The sequence below is a fragment of the Melospiza georgiana genome, chromosome 7 (assembly GCF_028018845.1).
Source record: "Melospiza georgiana isolate bMelGeo1 chromosome 7, bMelGeo1.pri, whole genome shotgun sequence".
NCBI lineage: Eukaryota > Metazoa > Chordata > Aves > Passeriformes > Passerellidae > Melospiza > Melospiza georgiana.
Window position 1 is genome coordinate 13,806,624 of NC_080436.1, and position 20,314 is coordinate 13,826,937.

At 40.1% G+C, this 20,314-nt stretch overlaps 1 protein-coding gene across 1 annotated transcript in view; it reads right to left on the reverse strand.

Moving 5' to 3' along the window:
* SATB2 (SATB homeobox 2) overlaps positions 1-20,314 on the reverse strand; it is a 128,632-nt gene that overhangs the window by 64,980 nt on the left and 43,338 nt on the right. The window contains exons 4-6 of the mRNA XM_058028384.1: positions 7,788-7,914; positions 5,616-5,739; positions 814-916 (exon numbers count right to left, since the gene is read on the reverse strand). Of these exons, the coding sequence (XP_057884367.1) occupies positions 814-916; positions 5,616-5,739; positions 7,788-7,914 (354 nt within the window). The remainder of the gene's footprint in view (positions 1-813; positions 917-5,615; positions 5,740-7,787; positions 7,915-20,314) is intronic.

Below are 20,314 nucleotides of genomic sequence, written 5' to 3' on the forward strand. Positions count from 1 at the left end.
ACTTCTAAGTCCTGAGCATTTAAAGCACATGAGTGTTAAAAAAAAAAACCAAAACCCAAAAACCTACTAAAACAAATAGTCTGATGCACACTTGGCAAGTCCTTTGCCAAAGGAAAGGAACAATAAAAGAACAAACCACACACGATAGATGCTTGTCACATAATTTTGGGCACCACTGACAGGTGATCAGACTGTTCAGTGGTGAGAATGAGATGAACTTTTTACTACCTCAGGCACAATGGACCTACTAATACCATTTCATTATAGAAAAAATACATACAATGGGCTATTTTACTCATGACTTCAGCAGGTGCAGCACCTTGCTATTTTTAAGTGTCTCCCAACAAGCAGTACTAAATCCTCTGTATCCAGAGGAATAAAATACAGCAGGAATGCCAGTAGACCTTGCAGTATTGAGAACAGAGAACAAGGGCACATGTAAACTTAAAAAGTCAGGTTTTTAGCTTTCAGGAACAAAACAAAACTAGGGCAACTTACATAGTAATTTAACTTTTAAATCCTGAGATACTAGAATGTTTTCTTTCCAAAATGTTTTTGCTTAATTCAAAACACAGTTGATCTTTCAGCACAGTGAAATGGGATATTTTAAGCATGTTTTGTGTCCTGTGTTTTCATGCCAGCCTTGTTTGTAAAGTATCAGATTTAATTTCAAATGTGCTGTGACTGTGTCCTCTTTGTAGACAAATTCACAAATATTATTATTGCTTATTATTACTGTTATTTAAATCAAATAATCTCCAACTGTCAGCAGAATTTCAAGAACTTGGAAAGCAACAAAAAAAATCAATTTACCTTTAATCTTCTTGTACTTTTTGTACCATCTCCCAAACTCCTGGCACTTGGTTGCTGACACATTGGCATAGTATGTACTATTTACAATGGATGAAATCATACTCTGGAAGTATAGAAAGAAAAAACAAGAAGGATTTAAAATATCTTCCATTATTAGAAATCTTTTCCAGGGAAAGCAAATGACACCCGAGTGCATAATGATCATCCATGTGTGACTTTAAACCCAAAAGAACCATCTGATGAGTACAAAACATTGCTTTTATTCTCCAGTCTATATGCCCAGCCATGAATAAAATCACAATAATACTTATTTTGCACAATTATGTAAAAAAAAATGTAGTACAAACCTACACTGAGACCTGCTGCTCAGGCTAGGGGGGAAGTTCTACTTTGCTTTGTGTTTGTGATACTGCAATAGCCAAACTTCGGTTGCATAACAACAGGCAGAGCTGGGCTGAGTAACACATGCTCACTGCACCAAGCACAATTTAGGAACCAGATCCTAAAGGTAAGATTAGATGCTCCAGCATGCATAATCCCAATAATGCTTTTCAGATGTCTCTGTTCTGCTTCCAAATGCAGCAAGACTGCACAGCCAAGAACTGGAGAACATCCGTGCTTCTCGGTGCAGAACAACAGTTAGGCAAATAAGTTAAATTAATATAATTTATAGAAACGTGTGATTAGCCCTTGTGTGAAGAATCACCCAGAAGAGAAATTAGCAGTGCCATTCAGAGCACAGGGAACTATACATACTACAACACAGAGCAGTCAAAACCCACAAGAAAGCTCAACAAAACTGAAATACCACTTGCCTAACCAGCACCCCTCCCTACTCTGCAAATTCCCCCTAAGCAACTCCATACAAGCTGAATGAAGAGATAGCTGCAGACTGGTTTTCCAGCACCTGATACTAATAAAAAGGGTATTTTATATCTGGGGTGCTTCTGCCCATAGGGTGGCAAACAGCCTCGTTACCGGTAGGTAGTTCTTCCCTTCCTCCATGCTATAGAGGAGGCATCCCTTAAATTACATTTCACTGTCCTCTTTTCTCCTTTCTGAACCCTTCCAGGGTCAAACTGTTCCCAGCACATGTACACTGTCAGCAAGGAAATGCAATCTAACAGCGCCGAGACATAGGAGCCAATGCACCTTCCCCACAAACTGTATTTTATTTTCCTCATGCCCTCCTTCTGCACTTACGTCAAAGCTCAGAGAAAGCTGGGGCACCTTGGGCAACCTTTCTGCACCAAGAGGAGAGAGCAAGGATGATCTCACAGCTCAAACCATGGCTTCAAGCTCTGGCCTATGAGCTCCTGCAGGCTCTTGGCCATCTCTGGAAAGCTATAAGGCTTATGCACTGGCTCACTGAATCTAACCATGCTTTAAAAACAAAATCATCCCAGCCCTCTGTCAGATCTACCCAGTCTCCTGTCCTGTTCACTGCAGTATCACAGGACACTGTCCCTAACTCTTGAGTTTTAGAAACTTTAAAAACGTGAGCAAAACGGAACAACCTCAGATAACTGGGTGATACAGATTACTTTCAGCCTTCAACAGGTAATTTCACTTTCACTGAAGAGGCCCTTCTGCCTTTTCCACTCAAAGAGTGCCATGGTGCAGTGCAGTAGAGTTTGCAGGCTATGAAGTAAGAGCCTTAAGTAGCTGCTCCAATTTCTAAAACTGAGATTCAATTTTCTAATTAAAATCAATATTTTGAGACATAAACCTAGCATTGTGGCAGTCAGCAGCAATTCCCTGCCCATAAATCCTCCCTAGCTCTACAGCATTTTAACAAGCAATAGAATTCTGAAAGCCTGACATGGCGATAGCCTCTGCTGAAGAGGGTTTTTGAACAAAGTTGAGCAAACCCAGTGGTTTTTTGCATCACTTCAGGTAAATTTCCATTCACTAAAGAAGGGTGGGGAAATTGTTGAACTCCATCTACATATCAATTTGGTTCTCTTAAGTTTGTTTTTTGGGGGGGGGGGGGGGTGGGGGGGAGGGTAAGATTCCTTCTCCAAATCACCTAGCTCTACAAGAAATCAACACTACTGAAATCATGAGGCTATTAAATATCACAGAATATATTAACCCATTAACATTTATTTGAGAAAGCAAAACTTAAATAAACAAAGTAAAATCAAACAGTAAATCAATCATTGGTGAAAAAATCCCAGCACAGATTCTCTTCTGCAGGGGAAAGAACTATAACAATTTTCAGACCACATATCCTCACTACTATATGTAAAGTAAAACTAGGGGTAATTGCCTTAGGAATCTTGGTAAGTCTGGAGAAAGGAAATATCCATTTAAAATAGAGTGGGAAAAATAATCACTCACTAGATGCAAACTTCTAAATAATGCATAATATTTCTGGAATAATTCTTAACAAAGGAATAAAGCAGCAGATAGGTTCGGTATGTGCGTGGCCATGACAGCCATGTGGAATGAATACTACTTAGACCAGGAGCTAAGAAACACCCACACTGGTGCAGTAAGTTCAAGGAGAAAAACATGGGACACACTCATGTCCTAATAAAGCTTACTCCAGCAAAGAGACAAAAATGCATGGTCAGTGCTGAAATGAGTGATACAACACAGGAAAGACAGAAATCTCTATGCAAAGATGGAAATATTGAAATAATTGGATTTCTTTCTGCCACACATACTCCCCCTACCTACCCTTCTTCCCCCCAACTTGGTTAACTGGGATATATTTGTTTGAACAGGAGCCGTAGGCTAAGGGTAGCTAAGCTGCAGACATGTAATACACCTAGCAGAAAAAAACCAGAACAATTTTAAATCAAAGTGAATGATTACATTTCCCATTAGCAGCAATCAGAATCCCCATCTGGGCTGCTTGGAGAGCTGGGGCACTGAGAACCAGAGACAGAGCACCGTGGCTGGTGGGAGCAGGAGCTCCCCATGCTGCCCCTCTCTGCTTCTGTACTTGAGGCACTGCGAACACATTAATAAACAGCAGCATTTACTCTGCAGTCTCACTCCTAAGAGACCACTCTGCAATTTGCTGCTGTCAATAATATATTAACCACAAGGGGGTTGTAATGACATTTCACATTTGGCACGATATTTTTTTAAAACTGATTTGGGAGAAGGAATTGTATTAGAGGCATATTCAGATGATGGTAATAGACAGCTTCTATACAACCTTCCATTGTATCTTCTGCATTCTGTGAGCTAAACCAAAAGAGACTGAAACTTTTTATGGCAATAATAATAATGATACAAGCTGCATTCTGCAGTCTTAATTTAAAAGTTAGTCACTACCCAAGGTTATTTATACCTATGTTTAAAAGTAAGGAAGCTCAATTTCCTACAAAAGGATCTCCTCTCAGTTTTTTTCCACTAAATAAATACTGGGGCAAGGATTTTGGCTGCTACACTTCTGCCATCAGTAATTTTGTAAATATATGTCAGACTAAGCCTATAGAAGGAGTAAACCAACTGCAGTGTTTCCACCTGGTAGGCTTTGAAACTGAAGTGGGAGGAAACAGACCTAGACAACAAATGAATTCTGCATATGAAATGATGCATAGTTTAGTTATGCTGGATATTGAAGACGACTGGGCAGAGACAACCATATGCTGCAGTCATCATTAGCTGACCAGATTCCACAGATAATTCTATTTTAAAAAATGACACTTAAACTGTGTGAAAATGAAAACACTTTCGTATTCAACGCGTATTCCACACTGCACATATCTACAGTGTCTGTTATTTCTCTACTAAATCAGCAAGTTCTGTGGCTTTTACTCACAAAACCCTTCCATTCCTGTTAGCTCTGCAGATCCCACACAGCTAAATAAAGTGAAGAATATGATTCCTACCAGCTCCATATTTTACCTCTGTGCCTTCCCTGGAGTTTTAATCATAACATAGCGAGGCAAATTTGTGGTGAACAGAGAGAATTATCGTGGTTCATGGAGGCTTTGGATCATGAATTGCAGGATGAACACAGATTGCAATGGAAGACACACAATCAAAGGAGAAAAAATGTTGGATATGAGCAAGCAAAGCACTGGATTTTTAGGAAGCTGGAATTACCCATGTTTTGACTTTTCAAAGATACAATGGACTAACCCAATTCTAGTACACATTCTAGAAGGCAATATATTTTTCATGCCTAGCAAAGTTACCTGGTCTGGGTGTTAAAGTGTTATTCTGTTTTTTCTGAGAGGCAAGGAAAAGTCATAAAAATTTTATTAATGTCTCATTATGACAATCTGAAGTACAAATAGAGCTCATGACATCTGTAGGAACCTGTGTCTTAGACATGACATCAGTGGCGTTTAAAAAGCAGTCATGGAGAATGAGGCTGAGTTTTTGTTCTTTTTTTAACATAATTACATATACATTTCTTTGTTGCTGTTTCCTAGAAATTGGGCCACAACTGTTAAAACTGCATACTTTTTATCATGGTTGCAGGCTGATGAGAGCTACCCATGGGTTGGGGGGGGAAGGGAAGCCTCTTCTAGTGGGAAGAAGCCACTCGAATCTTATATTTGAGGATCATTAGTCCTATTGCAATAGGTTCAGATAAAAATATAAATAATGCATTTACATCTCTATGAAATCAATTAATTCATAATTTTCACCTGGCAAAAACATGGTGTAAAGATACTACTATTTAACATATTAATTAGTATTTCTTCTTTCTAAAGAAAGCAAGACATTTATTTGGTATTTATAGAATTGTTTAGTGTAGGCTCTTTACAGAAGAAATATGAGGTTTACTTCTTGCAAATCTTTCTTTCCCTAAGCCTGCTGAAAGCACTGACCTGTGAGAGAGGGCATTCTTTGGCTAATGTGCTTTGATTCATCTCTTTGAGCAGTTCCTTTAAGGCATTGCGAACTGTGGCATGGTTCCACTGCTCTGCTGGCAAATCTTCCAACTTTGAACAACTGTTAAAACAGAAAGCAAAAAGCAGATAGAAACATCACCTTCACAGATGCTTACTTTTTGCATGCAAGTGCTATAGACCTTTAAGCAACAAGCACAACCCTGGAGCTTCCTGCTTGGCCAGTCCATCAAGGTGTTTCTCCCCTCTATCCCTCTCCCACCAAGCACAATCACCAGAAGATGTGCAGCTCAACACGAAGCTGCTGATCCTCCTACGGCATATGTGTGCATAACCATTCCTGCTGGGGCCTGATGGAGAGCAAAGAAACTGCATAAAGTGAGCCCCAGGAATGGCTGAGAAAAGCCCTCCTCTCCTGACAAAGATACTCCTGCTGGGGTAGAAAAATAAACATATATGCTGCATGCACTGCCACCAAACTCCCTGAACAGTGAGGGCCCTCATTGTGTGGAGGTGAGACTTCAAAAAATTAGTTTCATTTTATACAGGCTTTTATACTGCCCTTATCACTGAAGTATCTGAGAGCCTTTCAGAAACACATCAAGCCATATGCCCAACATCTGTCACGTGCAGTTCATTCTCACTTTCATTCCACAAGAACTGCATATGTAGTGAAGCTTTTGTCTTCATATGACTTGTGCCTCTTTTAATTTAACAAGCTTATGGTTTGTGTCTACATGCATGCGGACAGACCCAAGAAGCACATCAAAAAGGTGGGAGAAGCTTGTCACTGCCATTTCTGCTACAGAGCCTTAATGCATGCTCTCCAATGGCCCCAGAAGGTGGTTCTTCTGCCCTTAGAGCCTGCCTCAGAGCTGAACCTTGAGTTGTGCTTGAGGAGTTCAAGTAGTCAGTGATCTTTATGCCAAAGTCACGGACTGTCTTTTATTTACGTGGCATCCAGGCATTCAGGCAATTTGAAGATAAAGAATGAGACCTTCATGTCAGGTTCATACCCTTTGCTAACACAGATGTGACAACAGACTACACGGACTCCTGGTAGCTCTATAGCAGCTATAGGGTCCAGACACTCTTTTACAACTACATAGCAGAGATGCAGCCCAGCTGAAAAATTTTCACAGTATATAAAACCAAGGAAAGACCTGTTCATGGAAATCCGAAAACCCAAGCACCATCAGAGATTCAACAAGAAAGACATGTTGCTGTTCGGAAGTTTAATGTCAGTGAGGCATCAACTATTTCCAAACTCTAAACGGAACAGAACAGTTGGAGAGTATGTACCTGTCACCAAAGGACATGCACAGATCCCTGTGGGCCCCTCTTCTGTTCAAGCCAAAGCTTCAAAGAATTGTCAGTAAGTTATTCCAAACTGTCTGTTACTTTTCACTCTTTCCACTGTCATGTTCTGGCCATATAGCTACAGGAGGCTGTGCAATGCAGGCTTATCTGCAGCTCTGGCATATGCCATGCACTGCCAGGGACCTTGCATTTGAGGACTCTTTAGTGGGCCAAGAGAGAAAGGAGAAGAAAAAAGGAGGGAAGAGTGAGAGGAAAGGAGGGTAAATAAGTGTAAAAACATTGGGAGCTCTTGCTTTGCTAATCAGAACTAGCCCTCAGGGAAGGAAAATATTTTCCAAACACCAAATGGAGCTGCAGTGACACTCTCCTTCCTTGTCTTCTATTTGCTGGAAAGACCACTGGAGAAAAAAAGGAAAGTAAAAAAAGATCCCCTCTTCCACATCTCAGCAACTGGCTGCAGAAGACCTGGATTTTCACAATGCAGCCTCTAGAAAAAGGCAAGGAGATTATTATTTGATAAAATTAGAACTTAAGAATCCATTAAATCATGGACTGTAGAAAGGTCTGCCTCTAAAAGCCCCATATCTTTACTTGATTGAATTTCTGCCCTTCCCCGCTCTGTTACCATATTGCTACTTCAGAAAACATACAGTGTCAGTTGGAACATGCACCAAAAAGCTGCCAGGTGACCCACCCTTCTCTCCATTTTCTTTTCATTTCATCAAAAGCCCAGAAATTAATGAAGACAGGATGTGCTAATCTCTGTAGTAATGCTGTAACCAACAGAGCAGCTCAGAGAATAGGGAAGGACAGATGTTCAGAAACACCCACCTTTGTAATTGGATTTTCAATGTCACAACATGATAGACATCTTGTAGCATGTCGGCTACTGTCGCATCTGGTGCATCAGTCACATAACTGAGAGGGAGGGGATTCCACCTCCCAAGCTTGATTATTCCTGAAAAGAAAACAAAAAATATATACTTTATATTTTATCAGCCATTTATTAAACCCTTCAGCAAGGCTGACTGCTCCTGCAATCCAAGATCTGCCTTGAGGTTTATTGCAGTCTTGCCCAGAAAGACATGTTCTGCTCACTCCTGAGGAAACAGTGGAGAAGAGCAGGAATAGATTCAAAATCTTAAGCAGGCATGTTCCTGACTCTTAAATTACTGCAAGGAAACACAGGAGACTTCCTTCACATCCTTCATCATAGCTCTAAAGCCTAGTTCTTTAAGTTAGAATAAGCTTTAAGTACTTTCTAGTCCTGATTTTGCAGTCTACAAAAACTCTTCAGTAAATAAATGCATTACTTTTGACTTGAACAGAAAAATTCCTTTGCGTGGGCCTCCAGCACTGTTACAATCTAAGCATGGTATGATTCCCAGTGTGGATGGAAACCCACCAAGCAGGAAGAGTTCACTCCCAGATACAAGTTGCACTATGCAGACAGTTGATTTTCTTTGTGGGGAAAAAAAATCCAACCAAACAACTGCAAGCTGCTGACCACAGATCCAAAATAGCTTTTTGGAGGCGGGGGAGAATGCTGTATGTTCTATTTCTACTTCTGTTCATTCTTTAATAGGATCATCACCTCTTCTGGATGAGCTTGTCACAAAGACTGTAAACTTGCATGGTAAACCATTTGGTGCAGAGGTATTATTTCTGTTTAGACAATTACAGAGGGCCCACCCACACCAAAAACAATGACTAATCCCGGGAATGACTTCCAGGAAGACACCAAACAAAGAAAGCCACAGTGCCATCTTACATGACAGCAAAGCAGTTCAGTCTTGTTCTGCACTATTGCCACTACTGCTTTTATTCCCTCCTTCACTGTGCTTCTATTGCCCCACTGTTCAGCTCACTTAACTCTCCTCAGCTCAGCCCTACAAGACACCTTTCTCCCATTCAAACTGATGCCTTCTGAGGTTTCTTTATATACTGTGTGATCTTTGAAAAGACATCCTGGAACTCCACTGTCAGAAAAAAATTAATACACTAATACATGAGAAGATTACTTCTTCTGAGATAAGAGGCACGCCAAGAACTCCTCCTGGGTATCTGGAAGGATGCTGTGGTGCCAAGAAACTTCAACCGTCTCCTCATCACTTTCTACTCCCAGTTCTTCACCAGCTCTGGAACTAATTGAACTGCAGTAAATGACAACAACCTTTTATCCTGATCTCCCAGAAATGATCCTAAGATAACACCACACTGAAACAGTGAAACAAAGCTTCTCACAGAGACAATAACAGAATACAAGGAGCCCATGAAGTACCTACTATAGAGTATTTTTCCCCATTCCCACACAGATTGAAGAGGAAATAATTTTAGTACTCCTTCCCTGTAGCACTTAAATCTTTGCATTTACCACTGACATGCTTTGCAAGGCATTCTGTCACCACACACTGAAAGAAGCTGGAAGTGACCTAGTTCATCCTCAGTGGCACAAAGTTTCACTGTAACATACTGGTACAGACAGGCTAATACTTCAAGAGCAGATTAAGAAGCTTTTGGCAAAGAGATATAGTGTCCAAATGAAACAAAAAGTTACTAAGTGTTGCTTGATATCCAATGCTTGAAAATGGGACATAAACAGAACAAAAACATTTCAATGATGCACTGTTTCAGTATTAAGATTTAACAATCTGGTGCTGAATATGCTGCAGTATAAATAGTGCCTGGACGCAGATCCAGTAGAGTAACACACAGCACTCATTCACAGCGCCGTATGTCTCCAGTGCTGGCTCCTTGAGTCATATTCCACTTGCCAAGAAAAGCTGTTTTTCTTAAGGGGATAGTTTACTTAATGTTATCTCTGGTGACAACAAGAAATGTATATAGTACAGCATATATTAGTCATTAAATGAGCATCAAGGGTCCACTGCATAAAACATACGCTGGAAAAACACCGTTTAGCTGCTGACTTCCTTTACCTCCTCCTGCTATATAATAATTTAAAGCAAAATCACCTAAAAATCCAGAAATCTATACCAGCTTCACAGAACACTTGGCTTCCTACGTTTAACCCCGCCAAGTTTTCATGTAATTGAAAAAATAAGCATCATATGTGCCCCATAAGTCACATCTAAATTGGTAATATTTTACAAGAGGCTTTATTTTTCATTCAATTAAGGAAAGCACTCAGAGAGCACACCATCTGCAACTGCTTGGGCCTGGCAATGCTGGCAAAGGACAAAGAGATGGTTGGGAAGCACTGAAGTCACCAAAGGTGTACCCAGACTAAAAGGGTTTAAAGAAAAAAAAAAAAACAGTGCAGCTAGAGTGCACCATGGGAAATACTATGCAAATTGTTTTACAGGAATGTCTGCTACTACTGGAAGTTAGGGAGATTTTTTATTTTTTTTTAATCCTCCTCTACAACTGGAGAGGAAATTGTTTTGGCTGGATTTAAACAAACACAGGTGTTACCATAATGCTCAGTGCCTCTGCACGTTAACACCTGCTGAGAGTCCTTTACTCTGTGTTACAGCACTGCTGATGCACGTTATTTTTTCAGCCGGTGTGATATGACGTGTGAAATATTTTTTTCCAGGGCACATTAAGCTGGTCCAAACCATAGCCAGAGGCCATGGTTTCCATTCAGCTCCTCAGCAGACTTCACAGGTGCTTATTTCATGGCACCAACACTGTACTTAAGGCAACTCTTGGGCTATGTTTGGGAAGATGATGCCAGCTTGTTGGGTAAATGTGTTCTCGGCATACTAAGACATCGCTGAATGACTACTCAGTAAAAACTGAGCAGGCCAAAATTTTCCCCCTAAAAAGGTCCCTTCTTATCCAGACTGGATGTTTCTAGCCTAACAGCAATCCCAAGATGAAAACAGCCTGGCAGCAAGGGGTCACTTCCACATACACATTTTTTTATTGTTCCTCTCATTGACTTTAAATGGTACAGCTCAGGCCTTTAAAGAAATCACTTTAACGGGCCTGGCTAAGCTTTTATCCTACCACAACTGACACTTGGGACAGGAGACAGGAATGAGGAAAGGTCACTGTGTTATTAATGAACATACTACTTCTCTGGGAGTATCGCTTCTCTGTCAGCTCCAGACCTTCTCAAAATTATGTGTGAATAACGCACAGCAGATCAGAAAGCTCAGGCAATACAAAAATACGTCTTCCTTGAGTCCCAAAACTCTTCTGTTAACAAATCTGGCTCTCTTTCCTGTATCTGTTGGGTCTTTTCTCCTGTGAAAGGTTTTTGAAGGGAGAGCTAATAGATTTCAATGCTTGCACAGACTGAAGAAATGGCCATACACTAGAACAGCTCTCACCTCGCCAAGAAATGACTGAATGCAGCCCAGGCCAGTTAGGCAATTAAAGACAATAAAGGCATCAGCTTTCTCAAAAGATTTTTTTTCAAAACTTATGTTAGAAGAGATTCTCTATCCACACTGTTGTTGGTTCTTGAATTCCATGTACTTCTACAGTCAGGTCTTTTATTAACTTTAGGCCTCAGCTTCATCAAAATGCAGACAGGGGAAAAAGACAGAGTAGCTTTGTGTAAAATGGGTGTAACTCCCTTTACCCACAAGAATGGCAGAACACACCAGTGGCAAACTTCTGTGAGCTCAAGTGTGAAGTTTGTACATAACAACCACTGAATTCACTGCTGTCCCTCCCCTCAGGCCAATGATGTGCCACCCTGCTAGCATGTTTCCAATTGAGTTTCATCCAAAAAGCAGCTCCTTTGGAGAAGAAAGTGATAACTACACAAGTGAGAGCAGAACTCTACACTGAACAGAAGCCTTGCCCTGCTACGTCACAGCTGACCCATTCTATATCCAGCAGAATCCGTCACAGGATCATCATGAGCTTTATTTTATCACCTGAAAAGATGATGCACCTAAAGCACTGGGAGTATTCCGAGGACATCACCCTACTGAAATTTGAAATGAATGGATGCAAGGCTGGGGCTAAAGCAGACTTCCAGAATAACCACTTTGATCAGGACTACAAAATGACTAAAAGCAGAAAGCTGCTTTCTAGACAAACATAGCTCAGCTGGCAAACCCTTTCCATTATTATATAGTTCACGTGAAAATTTCAAGTGCCATGAAAATTATTTATCTATATAGGCTTGAAACCTCATTTGTCATTGCAAATGGAATGGTAGCCACACAGCACACTCATTCTAAGAATGCCACATCTGGGCTTTCAAACATACATATCAGAGTCTAGCTATGACTATGGAATAGGTCTAAATGGAAGGAAGACCAGGTCCTGCATCTCCCACTCACATGCACAGGTAACTTTTAATCTGGATAACCCCATAACAATTACTGGAGCACCTCAGGTACCTTCCAATACATCACTGCTGTAAAATTAAACTCTTCAAATGGGGCATTTTCCAAATTCCTTTTTGTGGCTAAACAGAGCAAACAGTACCAGAGCATACCCTGTCACTGGCTCCCTTCAAGCCATCCCCTGCTCCCACCATGGCTATACTCTTGATTTCAAATTATGAGCATGCCTGAATTACAACTTAAATGGATACTTGTAGTATTAATGCAAATGCATATGCAGCATTAATGTTATTTTTTAAAAAATGTCCTAGAATTTGTTTCCTTGCATCTCAGGGATCCCAGGACCACAACCCAGAGTTGTGGACTGCAAACACAAGGCTGGTAAAAGAACACAACCACCATTTGCAGCTGCCTTGTGAATTCAATCAAGTAGTTTTGATCAAACATCGTGCTTTTTAACAGCAGCTCTTATCAAAACAACAGACACTCAGGAGAAATTGCAGGTTAGCATTAACACCCAAGCACTTCTGATTTCTTTTACAGCTCCAAATGAAAGACCTCAAAGAGATACCCAATAAAAGCCTCACTTCTGGGACCACCAAGCCATTTCTTTATCAGCCACTATTGCAGAACTTCCTTCCAAAATGGGTAGCCTCCTGTGATAGTGACTGCATCTGTTTATGCCCTTCAAAGGAATCTTATCCCTACGCTTTAGCATGAAACTTTTTGTTGAACTATGTTTACTTACAGAAATTGAAAACTGCCTGTCCCATGTAATAACTACAAAGAATTATTTATTCATAAACCAGTTGCAGAAAATCACTACCCTGCAGTACATAACAATTCAACCTGTGTTTCTTACCTCTACACTGGCTGTAGTATATCATCACACTGTAACAACATAACGCCATAATTTGTAGTTATTACTGTTAATCCAGCAAAGTGAACAACTTTTCAAGCAGAAAGGATGAAAAAGCAACAGGAAAAATTACCAGAAGATAAAGTGATTATATTAATTTTTGTATTATATTATTGAGCCGTCTTTTCTAGCTTTTTGGAAAAATCTAAGAAAATGCAATACTTTGCCCATTGTTATAAGGGTACTAATATCATTCTATTGAATTTCAATCAATGACACATTGGGGTAATAGATGGAAAACAGTCAGCAGAATAATCTCCCATACTTCTAAAGAGGGTCCCAACGCACTTTAAAAATATTAATTAATTGAACTTTGCAACATCCCAACATGTGATGTAGACTGTATTCTGCCAATTGACATATCGGCGATGTAGTGATTGAAAGCACATAATGAACATAATCCCATGCTTATGCCAATACAAAAGAATCCCCCTCCTTCCTCATTTCAGCCCTTAATAAATAATTCAGTGAGAGAACAGGAATAAACCATGTGATTACACTGTGATGTACACATCCACAAATCAACAGGAACACCCACAACCCCCGAATGACGGATGCTCCACCCCAGCTCATGAGACTTGTGCAACTTCAGGGCTCTGCACAAAAGGGTGACCTTCCCCCAAGGGGAAAACACAGCCAAGCCACACAAAGCTCTGCAAGCACAAAGCCTCCTGAACTGCTGCTGCTGCTGCAAGTCTTTGCTCTCGCTGTTAAAAAATGCTCTCATAAACTCTGCCTACCAGTGATGGTTTAGAGCACAAAACAACACATCTATGAGCCTTTCAATTTAAACACTTTCTGGCTTTCACATCTCTATCAGTACACAGACTTTAATATAGACTAGCAATTACATTATTACATATGATATTTATATGATTATATATTAGAAGTTTTATGGAATTATGGGTGTAACCATCAATAGAAAGACTGTTAGTGTTACAAGATTTCATGCCAAACTTCAGAGTACATTCATAGATGAAAATAATTTTGATACATGAAGCTTGGTTTTGCGTTTTTAATTTTCTGAATGCTAGCACTGCCCCTTCCTTTCCTCCAGCATGACTGTATTGAAGTATTTGACTTAAATAACGTACACTAAACAGTTTAATGGCTTGTAATGCCACATATCAGGTTTACATTTTACAGTAAAAAGATTGTGCTTCATGTAATAGATGCTGCTTCACATTTGGGAAACGTTATGTGAGGACCCTGACTTTTATTAGATTAATTTAATATAGGCACTAAGTTACTAGACTAAATTAATAAAGATCTTCTTAAAAAAAGAAAAAATGAGGTGGGGGGAGAGAGAGTGAACAGAATGAACCCACAAATTAAATAAAATTTTCTGGAGCTTGTTATTTTGGAAGTCTTTATTTAATTTTCCAACCTCTATTCAGTATGAAAAAACAGTCAATAATTGGTAAGGAAACAGGAAAAAAAAATTGATGTTATTTACTTCAGGGGATTATTTTTAAAACTGTTATATGATAGAACAGGAATACCACAAATAAATAGAAGGGCAAGGAAGCACAGGAAGAACTATTAAAAAAAACCAAGACAACGGGGCATTCACTTAAGTTTCCAGAGTGGATTCAATGATCCTTGTGAGTCTCTTCCAACTCAGAATGTTCTGTGATTCTGAAGTATTTTTTACATTTCCCGTATTACTTATAAAACTACCACCTCCACTGAGGAAAACCACATTCAGTCCTGCATAATATCTGTCTTTTGTCATTTCTGGGCTAAGTGTGCACTTGCCTTGGACAGCAAGAAAATGCATAAAGAGAGAGAAGCCCACTTCTCTCATCTGAGACTGAGAACCACTCCTCTAAGTATCACTTCCAGGGCAGAATACAAAGTCTTTCAAATCATGACAACTCATGACAGAAAGGCTACTGCATCCAGGTGTCTTTCACAACCCTGCCAGCCTGGAGTTCAGTTTCACCCTCCACCAGGCTGCCCTTCCTGAGAGGCACCTTCACACCAGGGCAGTCTCAGAGGTAATACTCAGTACACCCAATGCCCACAGGATTGTGGCACCCGCTGCATGTCACTAACACGATCCCCACATAATGTCCAGAGCAGGGCACGCCACCCAAGTTCTGCATGAAATTACTGCCTTTTGGGCAATCTGTATATGGTAAAATCGTTCCCAGCTTAGACCTGGGACACCAGGAGCACAGGCTGTGCCTCCTCCCAGGGAGCAGTGCCTGCTGAACACTCTGGAAATCCAGAGTGTTACAACTCAGCTTATTCCTTGATCAAAGAGCCTCTTTAGCTGCTGCCATGAGTAGAGGTTTGCTTTGCCATCTTAAATCATAGCTGTTCCTCTTGCTTTGGACATCAGCTGTCTCTCCTTGAGTCTCAGGCAAAATGTGCTGCTAATCTGCCATCCCAGCATAGCACCAGGATGTTTCTAATTCAGGGCCTCCCGGAGAGCCAACATAAGCAGATACAGCTAGTGGGGACCTGCAGTGGGCTTCCAGCTCAGCCTTACAGACTGAGAACTGGGGCTTTAGTGCAGTTGCCTCAGTTGCTAAGAAACATGAATGCAAGTGTACTCAACAGGTGGTGCTTTTCTCCACTGCACATGTTCCTGAATGGCCATAAACAATGCTGGGATCATCTCACCACAAATTTGGACCAGGTGACCATACTGCCAGCCACCTCACCACCTATAAAGGGCTGCACATGAGTGAAAGGACCAGAGCTTTACACAAACATTTGCTGTCCAGCCTTTTTTGTCAGCTTTCTGCCAGCCCATTGCCACCAAGACAATCTGCCTCGCGACACATTCAGCAAAAACAGGGTATCTGGGCAGACAGCCTTTGGTCCCTACCTCCCTGAAGCCTTTCTTGAATTTTATATATTTCCCAATGGAGAAGAGGAGAGGTAGAAGACATTCTCCCTCTTTGGGGAAAACCCTGCATCTGTTTTTTTAAAAGATGCCAATGCCCCAAATCTCCTCAAATTCACCCAGCTTCAATGCTTGCCTATAAGCTTCACAAGGAAAATCAGTCTACTGAGCAGAGGAAACAGCACAATAACATGGCATTGCAGCTGAATACATAAAACACCTTTTAAAGGTTATAAAAGAGCATTGCTAATAGGACATTGTAGAGGATAATAAGCTTAGAATTAAGCCTACAGACATTATCTGGCCTTGTATGAATCTGAATATCCTGCCCACTCACAGCAACAGCTACAGAGAGCACAGAAAGTCTGGCTCAGACTGCAAACCTACGGTAGCCAGCTATCTTTGTGTTGAGTCAACTACAAGTAGATTTGAAAATTCATGGGTCTCAAGTCCAAAGAAAAATAAGGGCATACAGCATGCTGTGCTGCACAAACAAACCCCTAAACTAATGCAGTTTCATATTCTGGCCTATGTAGTTTAACAGCTTAATCTCTTTAGTCTAAGATTTGTGTCTTGGGGTTTTCCTTACTCTGTATAAAGACTAGTAGAATGTTTTTTCACTAAATTACTACTTTTGGTTTGCCTTCTGTCTTTTCTTTTCTCCCACCAGACATTCAGTTCTTGACTTCCATGAGAAAAAAACAACATGAACAACTGAAAAACTAGTAGGGCAGCATCTAACTATTAGGACAGAAAAGCAACTATTGCTGAGGAAATAGAGGGATTGAGGACTTTACTGATAATCTCAAATGACTGCTTCCACTAATTCAACATGAATGCAGTAAGTGAAGGCACAGTTGCTGTAATTTTTACCATTCAACTCTGAAGCCCTCTGCTCTTTGTAGCTGCCTTACTGTAAGAGTATAGCCAGATCCATACAGGATCAAAAAATATCCACAAGCTTAATCCCAGTGTTTCTAATGACATTCAGTTAAGAACTAATTCCACCACAAAGCAGTTAACAAAGGAGGTAGTAACACTTCTATTTTACCATTTTTGTAAGAAAAATTTTTATGGAAGCAGAAGTATCCATGAAAATCTGCATGCACATGTATATTTAAGAACAGGCACTGTTTGTTGATACTCAGGCTCAGGTCTCACTCATTGCACAAACACGTTAGAAGGTAAGGGACTAAAACTCTCCCTTGCCTTACAAACTGATCAGCTAGAGAGAGACAGAAAATAGTATCTTTAAGGTTATAATATTTCTTTTCAAAATACATTTTAATAACCCTAGTTCTTAGTTTGCACAGCATTGCAAATTTAGATGAATTTGATTAAATTAAAGAAGAAATTTTCCTTTACTGATACTTATTTCAGTTGATAATCTGATCTCAAGTTCCCCATCTCTTTCTTTTATTCCCAGGAAGACCAAAAAATTCTGCATTTCTGACAAGTCTAAATAAAGCTCTGCTGGTTACTGAACTATGTTATATTTCCTATCAACAGAAAACAAAAGCAGAAAAAAAAGACTAGTTCACCACTAGAGGAGATGACTCAGAGCAAGCAGGAACTGTTACCAGACTCAGAAAAAACAGTTTTCCCTTGTACCACTGATGAGCCCACATTAATGCTGAAATGAACCTAGATTTGTTTTCTTAGCCCACATCTTCCTAGAACTGAACTTATTTTCTTACAAAGCCACCAGAACCTTTTTGGATCCTGTTAGCATTTTAACTTCACGTTAGTCATTTTGTGAAGAAGAGACCAAAAAATAGAAAGACAAAAATAGCTATTTTTAAATTTAAATTATAAATTTCTGTGTACGTGGTAAAGACTGGAAAGAGTTATTAACATTTTGGAACTGGAAGTTTGCTGCACACACAATCATGCTTAGAAGCATTTCCAGTTGCCCACTTCTTTAGTAGCAGCTAAGATTGTCACATAATCACCACATATAGAAATTGTGGACCTGCTATGTAGAAAAGTATCTCTATCCCAGCCGAAACCAGCGTGAGGATTTCATGGACAGACTCTCCAAGCCTCAAGCACTGGTGGCACTGTGAACACCCTTGTGAGATGGTGTAGAGTTCTAGTACCTCCTCTCACCAGTTCTTTCTCTTTCCTAAACTCTATCTCACGTTCAAATAAAAGAGATAAAAAATGCTGCAGGGTGATATTTCAAGAGAAAAGGGAGGAAAGACTGTCATTTCTAATCATCTCCCAAAGGCCCAGGTGTCTCGGGCCCACGTATGCACAGCTTCTATGTGCAAAAGCAGAAAAGGAATCTAGAAGCCCATTCCCACTTTGGGGGAATATGATTAAAGAAAGATACAGTGGGATGATGCCTTATTCAGAACATGGCATCAGCACCGGAAAATCCCTGGAATCTACCAGAGATACCATTTCACCATAAGGCACAGCCTATACTGCTGCCAGCAATCTTCTCTGTACCACAAATACAGAGTATCTGACTACGGATTTCAACTAATAGTATCGTGCCATAGGAGAAAACAAGATATAAATACCTACTTGACAAAGTCTTATGTAGGAAGATGAAGACTCTGCATACATCTTCTCAAAGAACAGGCTGAATAGCCCTCATATAATCCAGATATATTCTCTTTTCCTTACTGGCACAGGGAACCAGAGCAGACCTCAGCACTGAGGGAGCATTACTGGCCCAACACACCAAGGCAGCTTTGGGAAGTCTATCATTTTCACAATCTGATTGATTTCAAAGGTCACCCTGGAGGAAAAGCCTCAATCTGGTTCCTGCCGACACAGTCGTTTCCCACAGCCAGGATCTATTCTCTGCTCTTGGCACTCACTCAGGTGGTGGGACGTGGCTTGCACTGTGGGTATCTGCATCTTAATGAAAGTCTATTTCACTCCCCCAAAGCCTATTGTTCATTTGGAGCCATGGAGTGTTACTGGTTGTTTCATATTGGAGGTCTTAAGACAGGTATGCACACCAAAGAAATAAAGACTTTCTGAGTAAGAAAAAACTTTGGAACTATAGAATTATCCTAAAAATCTGAGCTGCCTAAAATACTATAGTAATTGACACTTAAGACTATTCGTACGTCTTTCTAATCAGCAAAAAAATACCCTCTTTTCTTCATTTGACATCTGAGTTCATGATGGATGAAAATCTAATCAGGGGGCCTATCAGCACTAAAATAGCTCTCATTTTCTCATGATGACCCTGGTTTACAGTTTATCACAGATTAACTCATTTGAAAAGCTCATGCAGTAAAGGTCCCAATCAGTGTGACCAGTCATCACTGTAGTGTGAATGGAAAAGATCACAGTCTGACCATTAAAACTGCAATCTAGAGAGTAAAATTAAATATTAAACAAAATTGATAAGTTAGAGATGAATCTATAGGATTTTGTGAGAAATGGCTTAGTCTAGGTAAACTGCTCTAGACTAAACATGTTGGACTGATGAAATTCAAGAGGTTGTCCAGTCAAGCCATACTGAAAATTAAGGTCCACCCAATCTTCATAATCAGGAATAATTTTATTGCTGGAGGCTCAAATTGTTACCTCCTTTACCTCCTTTTCAAGTGAAATGTTTTTTGTCACATGTTCAAAGAAGTGAACTCAAGATACAGAAGCCCCTCATCTGGAGATGTCTAAAGAACACTCTTCATTTAGAAAAAGTAAGTAAGAGTTTGAAATCTAAATACAGTGTGTTAAGACTAAGCTTAAAAGCTCTTTACAAATGAAATGGGGGCATTTAGGGACTTAAGCCAGCATCTATCCAGGTATGCAGTGTACAAAAACTTCATATTCCATTAACTGTGGTGAGTACCTCCATACGCCCTACATAAACAAAAGGAACGTCATACCCAAAGTGTCTTTTGAGTAATTTTTATCTTGAAAGAAAATATTAGCCAATGTAACTAAGTATCACAACTAAAACTTTTGAGCAATCTTAGTAGAACCACAATATCATGCTATTATTATGACTGAGGGGTTTTCTGCCAGTAGAGGAAAAGGAATTTGCTGTGTCTCACAAAAGACAGGAAGGCTTGACAGGTTGATGGGCAAGAACAATACACACTCTCCCTCAGTCTTAGTGAGACAGCAGAACTCCCCACCAGCAACTGCCCCATGCCAGAAAATGGTCTCAACCTTGTTAACAGCCTTTTAGGCCCTTCTTGGGTACAAAGAAAACAATTTAAATTTTGAGCTTGAAAATCAATGAATAGGTTTTCTTTCTTGCTAAAGCAGACCTCAGATTTGTCATAGTGAATAAGATGAAACAACCCTGTCTGAGAATCCCTCATGGCAAGCAGCT